The sequence below is a fragment of the Oryctolagus cuniculus genome, chromosome 2, assembly GCF_964237555.1.
Source record: "Oryctolagus cuniculus chromosome 2, mOryCun1.1, whole genome shotgun sequence".
Classification (NCBI taxonomy): domain Eukaryota; kingdom Metazoa; phylum Chordata; class Mammalia; order Lagomorpha; family Leporidae; genus Oryctolagus; species Oryctolagus cuniculus.
Genome location: NC_091433.1, coordinates 88,892,537 through 88,905,829, shown reverse-complemented (window position 1 = coordinate 88,905,829; position 13,293 = coordinate 88,892,537). Strand labels below are relative to the sequence as shown.

At 39.1% G+C, this 13,293-nt stretch overlaps 2 protein-coding genes across 3 annotated transcripts in view; both read right to left on the bottom strand.

Annotated features, from left to right (window-relative positions):
* LOC103352167 (disintegrin and metalloproteinase domain-containing protein 32) overlaps positions 1-5,092 on the bottom strand; it is a 193,422-nt gene extending 188,330 nt beyond the window's left edge. For both annotated transcript variants that reach the window (XM_070068579.1, XM_070068580.1), the window contains exon 1: positions 4,712-5,092. In XM_070068579.1, coding sequence (XP_069924680.1) covers positions 4,712-5,083 — 372 coding nt within the window. In that variant the 5' untranslated portion in view covers positions 5,084-5,092. The remainder of the gene's footprint in view (positions 1-4,711) is intronic.
* Positions 5,093-5,107: 15 nt separating this feature from the next.
* ADAM9 (ADAM metallopeptidase domain 9) overlaps positions 5,108-13,293 on the bottom strand; it is a 136,191-nt gene continuing 128,005 nt past the window's right edge. The window contains exons 21-22 of the mRNA XM_002720772.5: positions 8,665-8,732; positions 5,108-6,460 (exon numbers count right to left, since the gene is read on the bottom strand). Of these exons, the coding sequence (XP_002720818.1) occupies positions 6,367-6,460; positions 8,665-8,732 (162 nt within the window). The 3' untranslated portion in view covers positions 5,108-6,366. The remainder of the gene's footprint in view (positions 6,461-8,664; positions 8,733-13,293) is intronic.

Here is a 13,293-nt window from a genome sequence, read left to right as displayed (position 1 = left end):
TAATTTAAAAAATAAAAAAACTTTAAATTCCTTATTAAGAGTATTAGAAACTTACTTTAATACTATAATAGGATTGATATATTTCATAACCATGTAATTAAAAAAAAGAAATTTCACATAATTTACACAGTGGCAAAATATTCCTTACGTAATCTACTTCTGAATTAATACTGGTATTTGCTTCGATTTTCTCTGGCAATATGATTTGCAGAAATGAATTTTGAGAATCTGAAAAAAAACAAAAAAACAAAAAACACAGTAACTGTCTTAAATTTGAATAAATATCTGTTCAATTTCCTGTATAAGGTTTTCCAGTGAAAATATGGGTGGCACATCATTGTGTATTACTATAAAAACATTTAAAATACCCAATTTGAAAAATAAACAAAATTTTTATGTAAGTTTTTTTAAGGGCAAGGAGGAAAGCATTCACCACACATAAAATTTGCTGTTCCTGAAGAAAAATCAAACAAGTAGACAAGAAAATAATAAATACATACTTGAAAACTCACTTTTGACAATGTTTAACGTTAAAAGACTGAAGAACAATGTCTTAAAATATATTTAAGGGAGACCCAGAAGCAGCTCCTGGCTCCTGGCTTTGGATCAGCTCAGCTCCATCCATTGCAGCCATTTGGGGAGTGAACCAGCAGATGGAAGACATTTCTCTCTTTCTCTCTGCCTCTGTATCTCTATAACTCTGCCTTTCAAATAAATAAATAAATCTTGATATATATATATCAAATATCAATATATCAAATATATATATATTTAAAAGAAAGTAAAGACCCAAAAAGTTTATATTAAGCTAAATTGCCATTCAACTATAAAGCAAAAAACAGATATTTAGAAGCAAAAATTCAGGGAAAATATTTCACATGTGCCTATTAACAGAGGCAGACAAATTATTCCCAGAAAACATTATCATCAAAGTTGCGGTAAATGTCTTAATGATGAGCTTTAAAAAAACTTAAATACAGAATAAAAGCTAAAGCAATTACAGAAATAATACTTATATAAAAAGATGCATACGTCAAAACAAATTATGTAGACATAGTAATACACATGAGCACATACAATAATGGTAAATACAGCAAGAGAAAAAGAAGAACATATGAACATACTGATTTCATTAAATTTATTGTATAAAGCGGTAAAAATGTGACTTACAGTTGCAAACAAATAAGACAATTGGCGGCATATTGTTTCATGGCATAAAGGTACAGAAAAATTAAGACCAAAATAATCATAATGATGTAGTAAAAGGACAACAGGAGGTGCAAACAAGTAGTAAGACACCAAATTTCCTAATCACTCATGGTGAAGAATCATTAGTTACCTAAACAAAGGATTATTTATTATATAAAACACTCTAAATATTCCAGATTAAGAAAGAACACACAAAGTACCTAGAAAGCAAACCCAGAATATCACAATTTATATGGTGATTTTTTTTATCAACACAAAAGCACAAAATTAGGTGAAATAAGCAGCAAAATCAAAAATCTCCATTATTTTAATAAATTTAAGTAGAATAAAGTGATTGACAAGAAAAATCCTCAGACTGGATCCACAAAATCAAAACCCAATTACTCAGATCCATGAAATATTAAACACTGGCTCTAAGCTAATACTGATTATTGAGGGCCTAAAATACTACTTGAGGAAGAATGAAGTGAACTCAGGTGATGAACAGAATTTAGGTTCTCATAGCTATGCGTGCAACCAATGATCTATAAATCTGTCCTATCATAATTTAATGCAACAGTCTGTGTAAACAGACACAGTAGTGACATTCAAAATGCATACTTCACGCCTCTGCCCCATAGAGAAGATTCCTATGACAGGGAGAGTCAAATGAAAACCCTGAATGTCACCTCTACCATTTACAACATATATTGCAAAAAGTCTTTCTGCATACAGAAATTAGTCTTACCACAAGATAATTAAAGTATGCAAGAGTAGTGATTCTTATTATAGTTACCAAAATGACTTGTTTGAGCTGCAAAAACAACACTAAGCAACATCAACAAAAAAAAGGTGATGAATTTTCTCAAGTTTAATCAGGTATTAACTACAATAAAAAGATATTGCTCCAAATATGGTCTGAAACAAATGAACACAGGTATTGGCATCGGCATCTGGATAGACCACGGACAGAAAAAGTTGCTGTTTTCTCTTTCCCAGTAAGCAAAGACTTCAAGTTTGCATTTTTGCTTGGCAGTGATAGCAATACCTTCTTGCCTCAGAACCCTGCTAAATCTCTTAATTCTGTTTTAACCTGGAATCTCACTATAGGTAGAATGAAGACCTAAAGATATCCACTTTCTAATCACCAGAACCTGTGAATATACTGCTACATGGGAAATCACAGTTAATTAAGGTTATTAATCATCAGAGCTTAAAATAATCACCCCAGATTAACTAGGCATAATTTAATCGCAAGTGTCCTCAAAAGCGGAAGAGAGAAAGGTGGTATGACAAGACTCGGACCAGTGCTCGTAGGTCTGAAGATGAAGGGAAGGTGACACCAGCTAAGGAATATGGCCAGCCACCAGAAACTAGAGAAAGCAAGATAGCACAAGAGACAATCATGTGACCTTGGTATATCTTTTTAGACACAGCACCAAAGATACAATCCATGCAAGAAATACTTGATGGGGCTGGTGCTTTGGCATATGGGTAAGGATGCCACCTGTAGTGCCGGCATCCCAAATGGCCGCCAGTTCCAGTTCTGGCTGCTCCACTTCCGATCCAGCTCTATGCTATGGCTTGGGAAAGCAGCAGAAGACGGCCTAAGTGCCTGGGACCCTGGATTTATATGGGAGACACGCAAGAGGCTCCTGAATCCTGGCTACAGATCAGCCCAGCTCCAGCCATTGCAGCCATCTGGGGAGTGAGCCAGCGGATGGAAGAGCTCTCTCTCTCTAAAATAAATAAATCTTAAAAGAAATACTTGATAAATTGGACTTAATTAAAACATCTGAGGTAGGCATTTGCGACAGCAGTTAAGACACCACTTGGGATGCTCACATCCCATATGGAGCTGGCTGAGCTCAACTACTGTCCATATTTCCAATTCCAGCTTCCTGCTAGTGCATATTTTATAATTGAAAATGGTATTTAAAAATACATTTTATTTTTTAAAATTTATTTATTTGACAGAGTTAGGGAGAGAGTAAAAATACATTTTAAAAACTGGCAGAAGATCCAAGTTCAAGAAAGACAGACCAAAGGACTTAAATGCAGTATCAAGTATTAAGAAAAGTTCATTGGCATGTTTTAGATTGTACATTGCAGCTAACCTTTACCAAGTATCAAGTTTTGGTGTGATGCCCAAAGAACACCCTCAACTTTCTACAACGGTTACTAAACTACTCCTCCCTTATCAAACTACATAGATTGGGTTTTCTTCCTATTTTCAAATAAAAAACAGAAAAATGCAGAAACAGATACGTGAATCTGGCTGTCTACTAAAACAGACATTATAGAGATTTACAAAAAGGTAAAACAACAGTTTTCTAATTTGTTTTGTCTTGGAGAATATATTATTTTAAAAACGTGTAACTTATTTTAACATAGTCTACTCCTCTTATTTTCAAATGAATACACATTCTTAAATTACTATTTTTGCTTTTAACATGATAAATACGGATATAGACCCACATAAACAAAAGCTCTTTTGAGGATCCCAGTAACTGTTGATGTTTAGGGGTTCTGAATCCAAAAAATCTTAACAAGCACTGTATTAGAATATCTAAAGTCTACCAGATTTGATGTACCACAACATTGTATGTTGAAACCTCAAGCTGCAAACTAAAGTTTTTGGTGCTAGCCTTTGGTAACTACGGAAGTAACTAGGGCTAGTGAAGTCACAGGGTGGGGTCTCATGAAGGGATTCGTGCCCTTCTTAAGCACAAACACAGAAAACGCGCTTGCTCGCTTTCCCTGCACGCCCGGAGATGAGTGCGGGAAGTTGTCTACAAGGCAGGAAGAGAACCTCTACCAGAGCCCGATGTGCTGCCATCCTGATCTGTCTTCCAGCCACCAAAATTATGAGAAAACAAATGTGTATTGCTGAAGTCACACGGTGTGCGGTGTTCTGTTAGCTAATACAGTACATAACAGTAAAAAAGATTGGAAACATTTCAAAATAAGGGAACTGGTAAACACAGGGCGACTGCTGCGAACCAGGGAAGGCGAAGGCGTTGCGGGTGGGGCCGCTCCCTGGAAACCACACTCAGCAGGGCCTCCCTCGCATCCACACCTCCCCTCCCGTCCGTCTGCGCGTCTATACCGCCTCCGCGGACTTCCTGCGGGACTCCTGCTCTGACACAGGAACGTCCGCAGCAGCCAGGACCCCCGGCCCACCCGGGACCGTGGCTCTGGGACCAGCGACAGCCGGACACGGTCGGGGTCGGCGGGTCCCGGGGCCCCGGATTCCTGCGCTGTTTTCCCGGCACAGGGTTGTTTAGTGCCGCGCAGGCCGCATCCGCAAGGGCTGACAGAACGCAGATTCTCAGCGCACAGGTCTGTCCCGGCTTGCGAAAGTGACTTCCCCTCACGGTGGCTCTGCATCCCGACGCGGCGCCCTCCACGGGGGGCCGGCCAACAGGGAGCGAGGCCGCGGCCGTCGGAGGCAGCCGAGCCCGCTCCGGAGCGCGGGAGAGAGGCTGCCCCGCCCCGAGGGACGGCGGGGCCCGGGGCTTACCGGGCCTCGGCGCTGGGCAGCCACGGAGCCCGGCCAGCAGCAGCAGCAGGCGGAGCATGGCGTCGGGGCCGGGCGCCGAGCGGGAACTGACGGCGCGGCCGTTGGGCGGGAAGCCGTCCGCGGGCGCTGTTCTCGCGAGACCCTGGAGCGGGATTCCCGCGGCGCCCGGAGGCTGCCCGCTGCGCGCCGCCCCGGCCCGGGCTGGGTCCCCGCACACCTGCCCCTCCAGTGTGATGGCCCAGAGAACCGAGGCGTTCGTTCTCCTCTAGTAACAAACGCTAGCAAAGGTGGTGTGGTTAGACATACCTGTGAAGGTTTCACCAGGGTTTTATCTAAAAATAGAACTTTGATTGCTGTGATCTTAATGTGCATTTAGGAAGATACTGGGAGACACGAGAATTTCAAATTATTTATTGTAAATGTTATATCTGTATATGTACATATACACAACCCAAAAAATCGTTTAAAACTAATGAAATTCAGTTAATAAACATATTAAACTTTATTATGAAAGGTTATGAAAAAATTTAAAGTGTTTAAAATTTTATTGTCCATACCGTTTCTTACATAGTAAAAATTCATTTTTAATAAAGCTAAGACAATCGTTCACAGATAACCACATTAACTTTTGTTTGTATTTAAGAAAACCATCTCTTTTTTTCCACCCAAATTTCTATGAAAATAGCTGTGACAAGAGACAAGATCCAGCTCACCCTAGTAAATGTAAACATTCTAAATGATTTAAAATCCAGCTAGGAAAATTCAAATTTTAGACTTAAAGTGCTCATGAAATTCTCAAGTGCTTCTGTAACTGCTCAACTGACTGACGGTATTAAAATTGCTCCTGCTTTATTACAGCCATGAATCAACTGCATATCTGATTACATTTTAAATACCTCGTACCTTAAAGCTGATAATTTAAAATGCTATTGTAAAAGGATGCCATGCTTTAACATGATTCATAATAGAAATTCTAATATTAAATTCATTTTTCTAATAATCATCTTGTAGTTGAAAGATCATAAAAATGAAGCTAATAATTGTGTGTGAATACACACACTCATAGTGTGTTTTTTGCATTTTCAAGGTAGTGTAACACTTTAATGGTGGTTCTTGTGCATTCTTAAGACAGACTAACTGTTCATGTAGTGAATGAGTGACAAGATTCTAACATGATTATTAATCCATGCAATATGAAAATCATTCAGTATTTTTGGTGGCTAATTAGTTTTCACAGGTTATTAGTTATCACATGTTCACCAGCAATTACATTAATGATAACTAAGGTCAAAAATTCAAAATAACAGTTAAGCACATAATGAAAACTTTTATATCAATACAGTTAATTTGAGAATCACTGCAACATCGTGTTCAAAATAACAATCTATGTTAAGTGCATTAACTTCACAGATCACTGAATAAGACAGTAATGGAAATGAAAATGCTACTCTAAATTCCCTGGCTTTACCACACTTCCTTATATTTCTCAACTCCTACACTTTATTTCTGTTTCTCTGTGTTAGTACAGTTTTGTGGTATTTTGTTTTCATTCATAGTTGCAACAGGAAAAAAAGGCTTTTTAAGAAAGTATCAGGAAAAAAAAGTATAAGCTCAGTTCCCTGAAGACTTTTGCAAAAAGAGGAATTAAAAAAAAATCAAGTGAGGGAACTATATAAAGGAGGTGCAGGTGCAGGACGAGCAGGAATTAAATTTCCCTGAGATGATATTTTCGGTTGCGGTGGAGGTGGCCTGTGAGAGGGAAAAAAAGAGGGTTAGTTAATAGTGGGTTTGGAATGAATGAAATTATGCTATATTTACAAGAGCAACGTAACATCATCTTCAACCTACCTGAAACAGGTAAGGGTATTTATATTTTGAGGTTGTTGTAAATATGATATTCCATTGTTAAAGGGCTCTAAGAGTCTAAAATGGAATAACTACCTTAAATTAATATTACTCCTTAATAATGAAGGTTCTAGTTTACATGCTTAACACTGTAAATTTAAATTCAGAAGAAAGTTGGGACCACCACATGTATTACACTTTATTTGCTGCTTGAATATAAGGGCAGCAAATTACTGCTAAATGTAAACCTAGTTCTTTGTTTACAAGCATAGAGCTGAAATTCCTCCTCCCTCAAACATAACAGCTACTCAGAATTTTACTGGCTATTACTTGTATACTCACCTCTCTTAGTTCTTATACACAACCAATTTTAGTGTAACTCCACCACACTAGAATACCACCTGGGGTAAATATGTGTCTCACAATTTATACATTCTCTCCATCTTCAGTTGGAGTTCAATGTACTCTTACTGCATAATAAAGATCACATGTGAGGGCACTCCTCAGTGTTGCAATGTAACTGTAACTTGAAGGACTTTTGGTTTGGGAGGGGTCACATGTATTTATGGAATGCAAAATGTAGCAATAAATTTTCTCCTTTCCTTATGATTTTAAACCCATCCGTTGAGTCCTTAATCTCAGTTAAGTTTTTCAATTCTAGAATTTACATGGATTCCTTTTTTAAAATATCAGTTCTGTGCTGAAATTCTCAATCTTAACTATTACTTTTGTGATATAATCCTAATAGTTATTTTAAAGTCAGTATCTCACAACTATTAACTTGATACCTTCTATTTTTATGATCTATTACTTCTTGTTTCCATAACACTTTCTTTTGTTTTATATCTGGCTTTTTTTAGTAGGAGATAAACATTTTAAAAAAAATCACATAAATCAGCTAAGGGTATAGTTCCCTCTTACCCCTGGGATTCCAAGACAAAGCCTGGGTACTTCCTTCTTGGCAGGATTCCAGTGTTTGTCCACTACCCGTGAGTTTGCTGAAGGTACACATCAGCTTCCTAGCCTCTTGGTTATCACTTTCAAAAAAGGTGGACCCATTAATGACAGAATAGTGGCCCCAAATCTGGGATCACTAGACTTCCTCCTCTACTGGACCTTTCCCCACAATTGCTCTCTTCCTCTGTCTCCACTACCTGCAAACCACTTATTTTCTAACTCATCATTTTCCAAACTGGTCTCAATGGAAAGGCTGGCCCAACCCAACTGTACTCCTACCGCTGGTTATTTCAAAAGACTTTGCTTCTGAATCACACACATTAAAGGCTGCAGCAACAGTTGATTGTATGTGTTGCTCAGGCTTCTTTAAATACCATTTTCACACTGTACTAACATGACAAGTTATGAAAAAAAATTTAGGGGCCAGCATTGTGGTGTAGCAGGTAAAGCCGCGCCTACAGTGCCGGCATTCCATATGGGCACCAGTTCAAGACCAGGCTGCTCCACTTCCAATGCAGCTCTCTGCTATGGCCTGAGAAAGCAGAAAATGGCCCAAGTCCTTGGGCTCCTGCACCTGTGTGGGAGACCTGGAAGAAGCTCCTGGCTCCTGGCTTCAGACAGCGCAGCTCCAGCTGTTGTGGCCATCTGGGGACTAAACCAGTAGATGGAAGACCTCTCTCTCTCTCTCTCTCTGCCTCTGCATCTCTCTCTATATAACTCTTTCAAATTAATAAATAAATCTTTAAAAAATATTTTAAAGTCTTTATGCAAACTGTGTTCTATCTAAACTTGCCCTCAAGTTCATAACCTAAATACTCAAGTCTAAATTAGATATAAAAGAAATTATTTTTAATTATATTGGCCTTTTTAATATTTTCATTTATTAATTTATTTTATTTCTTAGAAAAGGAGAAAGAGATCTTCCATCTGATGGTTCCCCAAATGCCTACAACAACCCAGGATGGGCCAGTAACTTAATCCCAGTCTCCCATCTGGGTGGCAGGGATCCAACACAGAGTCAGGACTCTGATATGGGATGGGAATGTCCCAATCAGTATCTTTACACTGCCCTCCCCCAGGGAAAGTATTAGACATTAATAATCCCCAGGCTTTATTCTGGCCAAACAATCTAAAACAAATTCATTTCAGACCTTGATGGGAAGTGCTGAGGTTGCTTGGCTGCATAGGTTGGTACTGGAAATCTGTTTGCATATATAGGCTAAAAAGAAAACAAAATTTAAAGGTTATTATGACAATGTCATCATAAATATATTTCCATACAGTTTGTCATTTTATTTATGAAATTCATTAATACATTTAAAGTCACATGACAGATTACTAAAAGACATTTTACTTATTCAAAATATCTTTATCACTGAATTTGGGATACTTAATTCTCTTAAGGCTTTATTCTTTTTAGTCAATAACAATAAACTATACTAATCTTGGTTAAAACCAACTGTATTAAAATATAACATTTTCTGTTATCAATATAACTTGAATAAAATCTAAGTTTATTGCTGAGGTTTAAACCTATTTAGTATCTAGTAGGTACTATAAATACTATTAATCTGTAATTCTTGATTTGGGAATCCATTATATTCTTCCTTGAAAAAGGGAGGTAAAAAGTTTTACAACAAAGGGAGACTGTATAACTTGTTCTCAAAAAAGTACAAAGCTAAAACATTTTCCACTGATCACATTATATTGGAGTAAGTTAGGGAAGATCAGGTGGAATTACTAAATTCATGATTAAGTAACTTTGACCAAGATGGTCTCTATAATCTACTGTTAAACACTAAAGCTCTGATTTATAAGAGGGAAACTATGCAGTGTTGGGGAACCTTGAGCACTATCTGACTCCTGTGTTTCTATCAACTGCTATCCCCCACCCCCATATCTAAATGATTTGCATGTACTATGAACATGGAGAAGAGATGTAAGAAAATGTCTGCGTCCCTTTCTACCCAGCCACAGTAATAGCACTTTAAAGGTACAGTCAAATTCTACTTCTCAGAATGGTGATTTGATAAAGGGATAGACACATTAATTAGCTGATAGACTCTCATTTCGTAAAGATATTCATGGAATTAGAAGACAGCACATAGAGACAACTACACAAAATAGGGAGAATTATGTATGCCAAATGATGATATCAACAAAGAAACAGGAACTATGAAAAAGAATTAAAGGATAATTGTGGAGTTGAAAATACAACACAAAATTGAAAAATTCACTACAGGGATTCACCAGCAGACATGACCGGGCAGAACAAAGTATCAGAGAATCCAAAAATGGGATGTTCAAAATGAAAGAAGCAGAGAAGCAAAAAGTAAAGAGGATGGACAATAAACTGCAACATAAAATCACATGACAATATAAAACTCAAAGGTAGGGGCCAGCGTTGTGACACAACAGATTAAGGTGCCACTTGTAACTTCAGAATCCTGTAGCAGAGTGCTGGTCAAAGACCCAGCTAACTGCTAATGTATCTCAATGCAGCAGAAGATGGCCCAAGTATTTGAGGACCTCCCACCAATGAGAGAGACCTGGACGGATTCTAGGCTCCAGGCTTCGGCCTGAACCACCCCCAGGTGGATAGCTGAATAGGAGGAAAAAATGTGCTGATTTTGACCAGGGAAACATAGCACAGGAAGTGCATTCCCAGGGATGACTTGGAGAGAAGTTTGAAGCAGAAATTCTACAGAAAGAAGAGGTATGCTGTAGAGCAGTGTGGACAGAGCAGACACACAGCAGTGAGCAGGGACACCACACATGAACCCTGCAGTTAGGGGCTGGAAGAAACACTAGCTAATGTGAGTGAGGTGGGAGAGGGACTACAGGCAGCCCATGCCACTGGTGATACTGCATGAGAACCATGTAGACCACACTTTGATTCCAATCTGAAGCCCTGGCTGGGGAACAAGGTACCCACCTAATATAGCAAAGGAAAAGCACATTTCTTTCTCTCCATCCCCACTCAACGGTGCCGGGCAACCAGTGGGGAGAGGCACCATCTTGGCACCAGGAGAGGCTGTGATGCTCTCAGAGCATAACCAGGGGATTTTACCATAAAGAAAAATCCGCAGTTCCCACTGACTTTGACTCTGGCTAGGAGGGTTCACAAGAGCTGGGCACCCATTTAGCATTGTGAGGTGCTCACATCCTTACAACTTATTAACAGGCTCTGGGACTCAGAATGCCAATGTGAAGCACACATAGGCAACTGTCTCTGAGAACTTCACTGCTCTCTCCATGGATGGGGCAGGCTTGCAGGGCTGAGAGGAGATCCTCTGTACCCCATGACTGTGGCAGCCTTGTGTGCTGTGTCTCTGGGCAATCACTGTGTCTAGCATCAGAAGCTCAGAGCCCCCTGACTGCCTTGTGGGTCATTGCAAAGGGTTCCATGCTCACACTGGGGATTGCACACATCCTTGTACGGTATATGCACCAGAGTGGGTGAGAGTTGTACCCACTGTGGGCTAACCCAGGCAGTTATCACATTGGCAGAGAAGAGGTGAGGTTGTGATTAAACCAACAGGTATGATCACACCCCCCTGCTGACAATAAAGGAGATCTACCATGCCCAACCTGGCATTCACCCTGGATTCTCACTCCACCTTTGAGCACTGCCCAGAGCTCCCTGGCTACAGCCAAACCATGCCTCTGGGTATTCACTGAAGAAGCAGACACTCTACTAAGCTACAGAAGTATAGTTCATAAGGAAAACCCATTAGTGGAGAAAAACAACAACTGTTTCCACAAATGCCTAAAAATAAATGCAGATATATAAGAAACAAGAATAAGGAGGAAAATACTACTTCCTTAAAGGAACACAACATTTCATTATAGGAATGTGAAGGCAAAGAGATTGATGAAATGCCTGAAAGAGAATTCAAAAGAATAATCACAGGATTCTTCAGGAGCAATAAGAACAAAAGTCATGAGTTAAAGAAATCCACATGTGATATGGATGAAAAATTTTCCTGTGAGATAGTGATTGAGAAATAAAACTGAAATATTAGAAATGAAAATTTCAATATGTGAAATAAAAAAATACACTGCAAACCTTAACAACAGACTTGGTGAGGCAGAATAAAAAATATCCAAGCTAGAAGACAAATCTTTGGAAATTTTTAAGACCAAAAAACAAAAAAAGACAAAATAAGAAAAAAACAGTGGTTGAGGAGCCAGTGCTGTGGAACCGTAGGTTAATCCTCTGCCTGCAATATCGGCATTCCATATGGGTGCCGTTTCTAGTCCTGGCTACTCCTCTTCCAATCCAGCTCTCTGCTATGGCCTGGGAAAGCAGGGAAAGATGGTCCAAGTATTTGGGCCCCTGCACCCGCAAGGGAGACCCAGAGGTGGTTCCCTGGCTCCTGGCTTAGGATCAGCCCAGCTCCAGCCATTGCAGCCATTTGGGGAATGAACCAGCAGATGGAAGGCCTCTCTCTCTGTCTCATACTCTAACTGTCTGTAACTTTACCTCTCAAATAAATAATTAAAATCTTAAAAAAAAAAAAAGCCAGTGATTGAGATTTATGGGCTACTATCAAATGACCCAACATATGGGTTTTAGGAGTTCCTGATGGTGTGGAAACAGAGAATGGATTAGAAGATATATTCAGTGAAATACTTACAGAAAACTTCTCTAATTTGGAGAAACAAAGGGACAACCCAGTACAGAGAGCATACAGAAATCATAATAGACTGGACTACAAAAGATTTTCACCATGACACAATATAGTCAAACTTTCAAGAGTAGAACATAAAGAAAAGATTCTAAAATGTGCACCAGAGAAATGCCAGAGTATCTTCAGAGGATCTCTAATGAGACTGACAGCTGATTTTTTCATCAAAAACCCTCAGGCTAGAAGGGAATGGAGAGACATAGTACAAGTATTTAAAACAACTATCAACCCAAAATACTATCTCCTGAATGAAGGTGAAATAAGGACCTTCCACAACAAACAGAAACAGAAGAAATTTGTCATCACTCATCCAGCCTTACAAATGAACCTTAAGGATGTGTTACACACAGAAACACAGAAATATAGTCATCATTAAGAAATAATCTGAAGGCTCAAAAAAATCCTAGTAAAAGTACAAAAGAAACCCAAAAAAGCCAATAGGAATATTTACATTAAAAAAGGCAGGGCCAAGTCATTACTTATCAATAGTAACCACGAATGTAAATGGCCTAAATTCTCCAATTAAAAGACATATACTGGCTGAATGACTTAAAAAAACAAGACCCAGCTAGCTATTTGCTGCCTACAAGAAACGCACCTCACCAACAAAGATGCACAGAGAATAAAAGTAAAAACATATAAAAAGATATTCAACTTTAATGGAAAGCAAAAATAAATGAGCAGGTGAAGTAATATTAATATCAGACAAATAGTAAGATGTGACTTAGTGAATGTATATTCACCCAATGGCAAGGCATCTTGCTATTTAAAAAACTATTAATTGTTGCTGTGGATTCGTTCTGAGAGAAGTGTGGTGGGGGCAAGAGGCACAGAGTCACAACACAGACACCAGGAAGTCAAATGAAAGCAGGCTAGAGGCAAGCAGCTTGTAGACTTGTTTATTTCAGTTGGTGCAGCAGCTTATGTAGCTGAGGCAGCCAATTCAGTCAAGGGGCAGTTTATGCATTAACCAATCACTGCCTGTTGCTAGGTAGGCTTCTTTGCCAGGTGGGTTCTACCACCATTTCCTGAGTAACTGATGCTCACTCGCCAGCGCCATCTTGGCACGGCTTTCTCATTCCACCACAA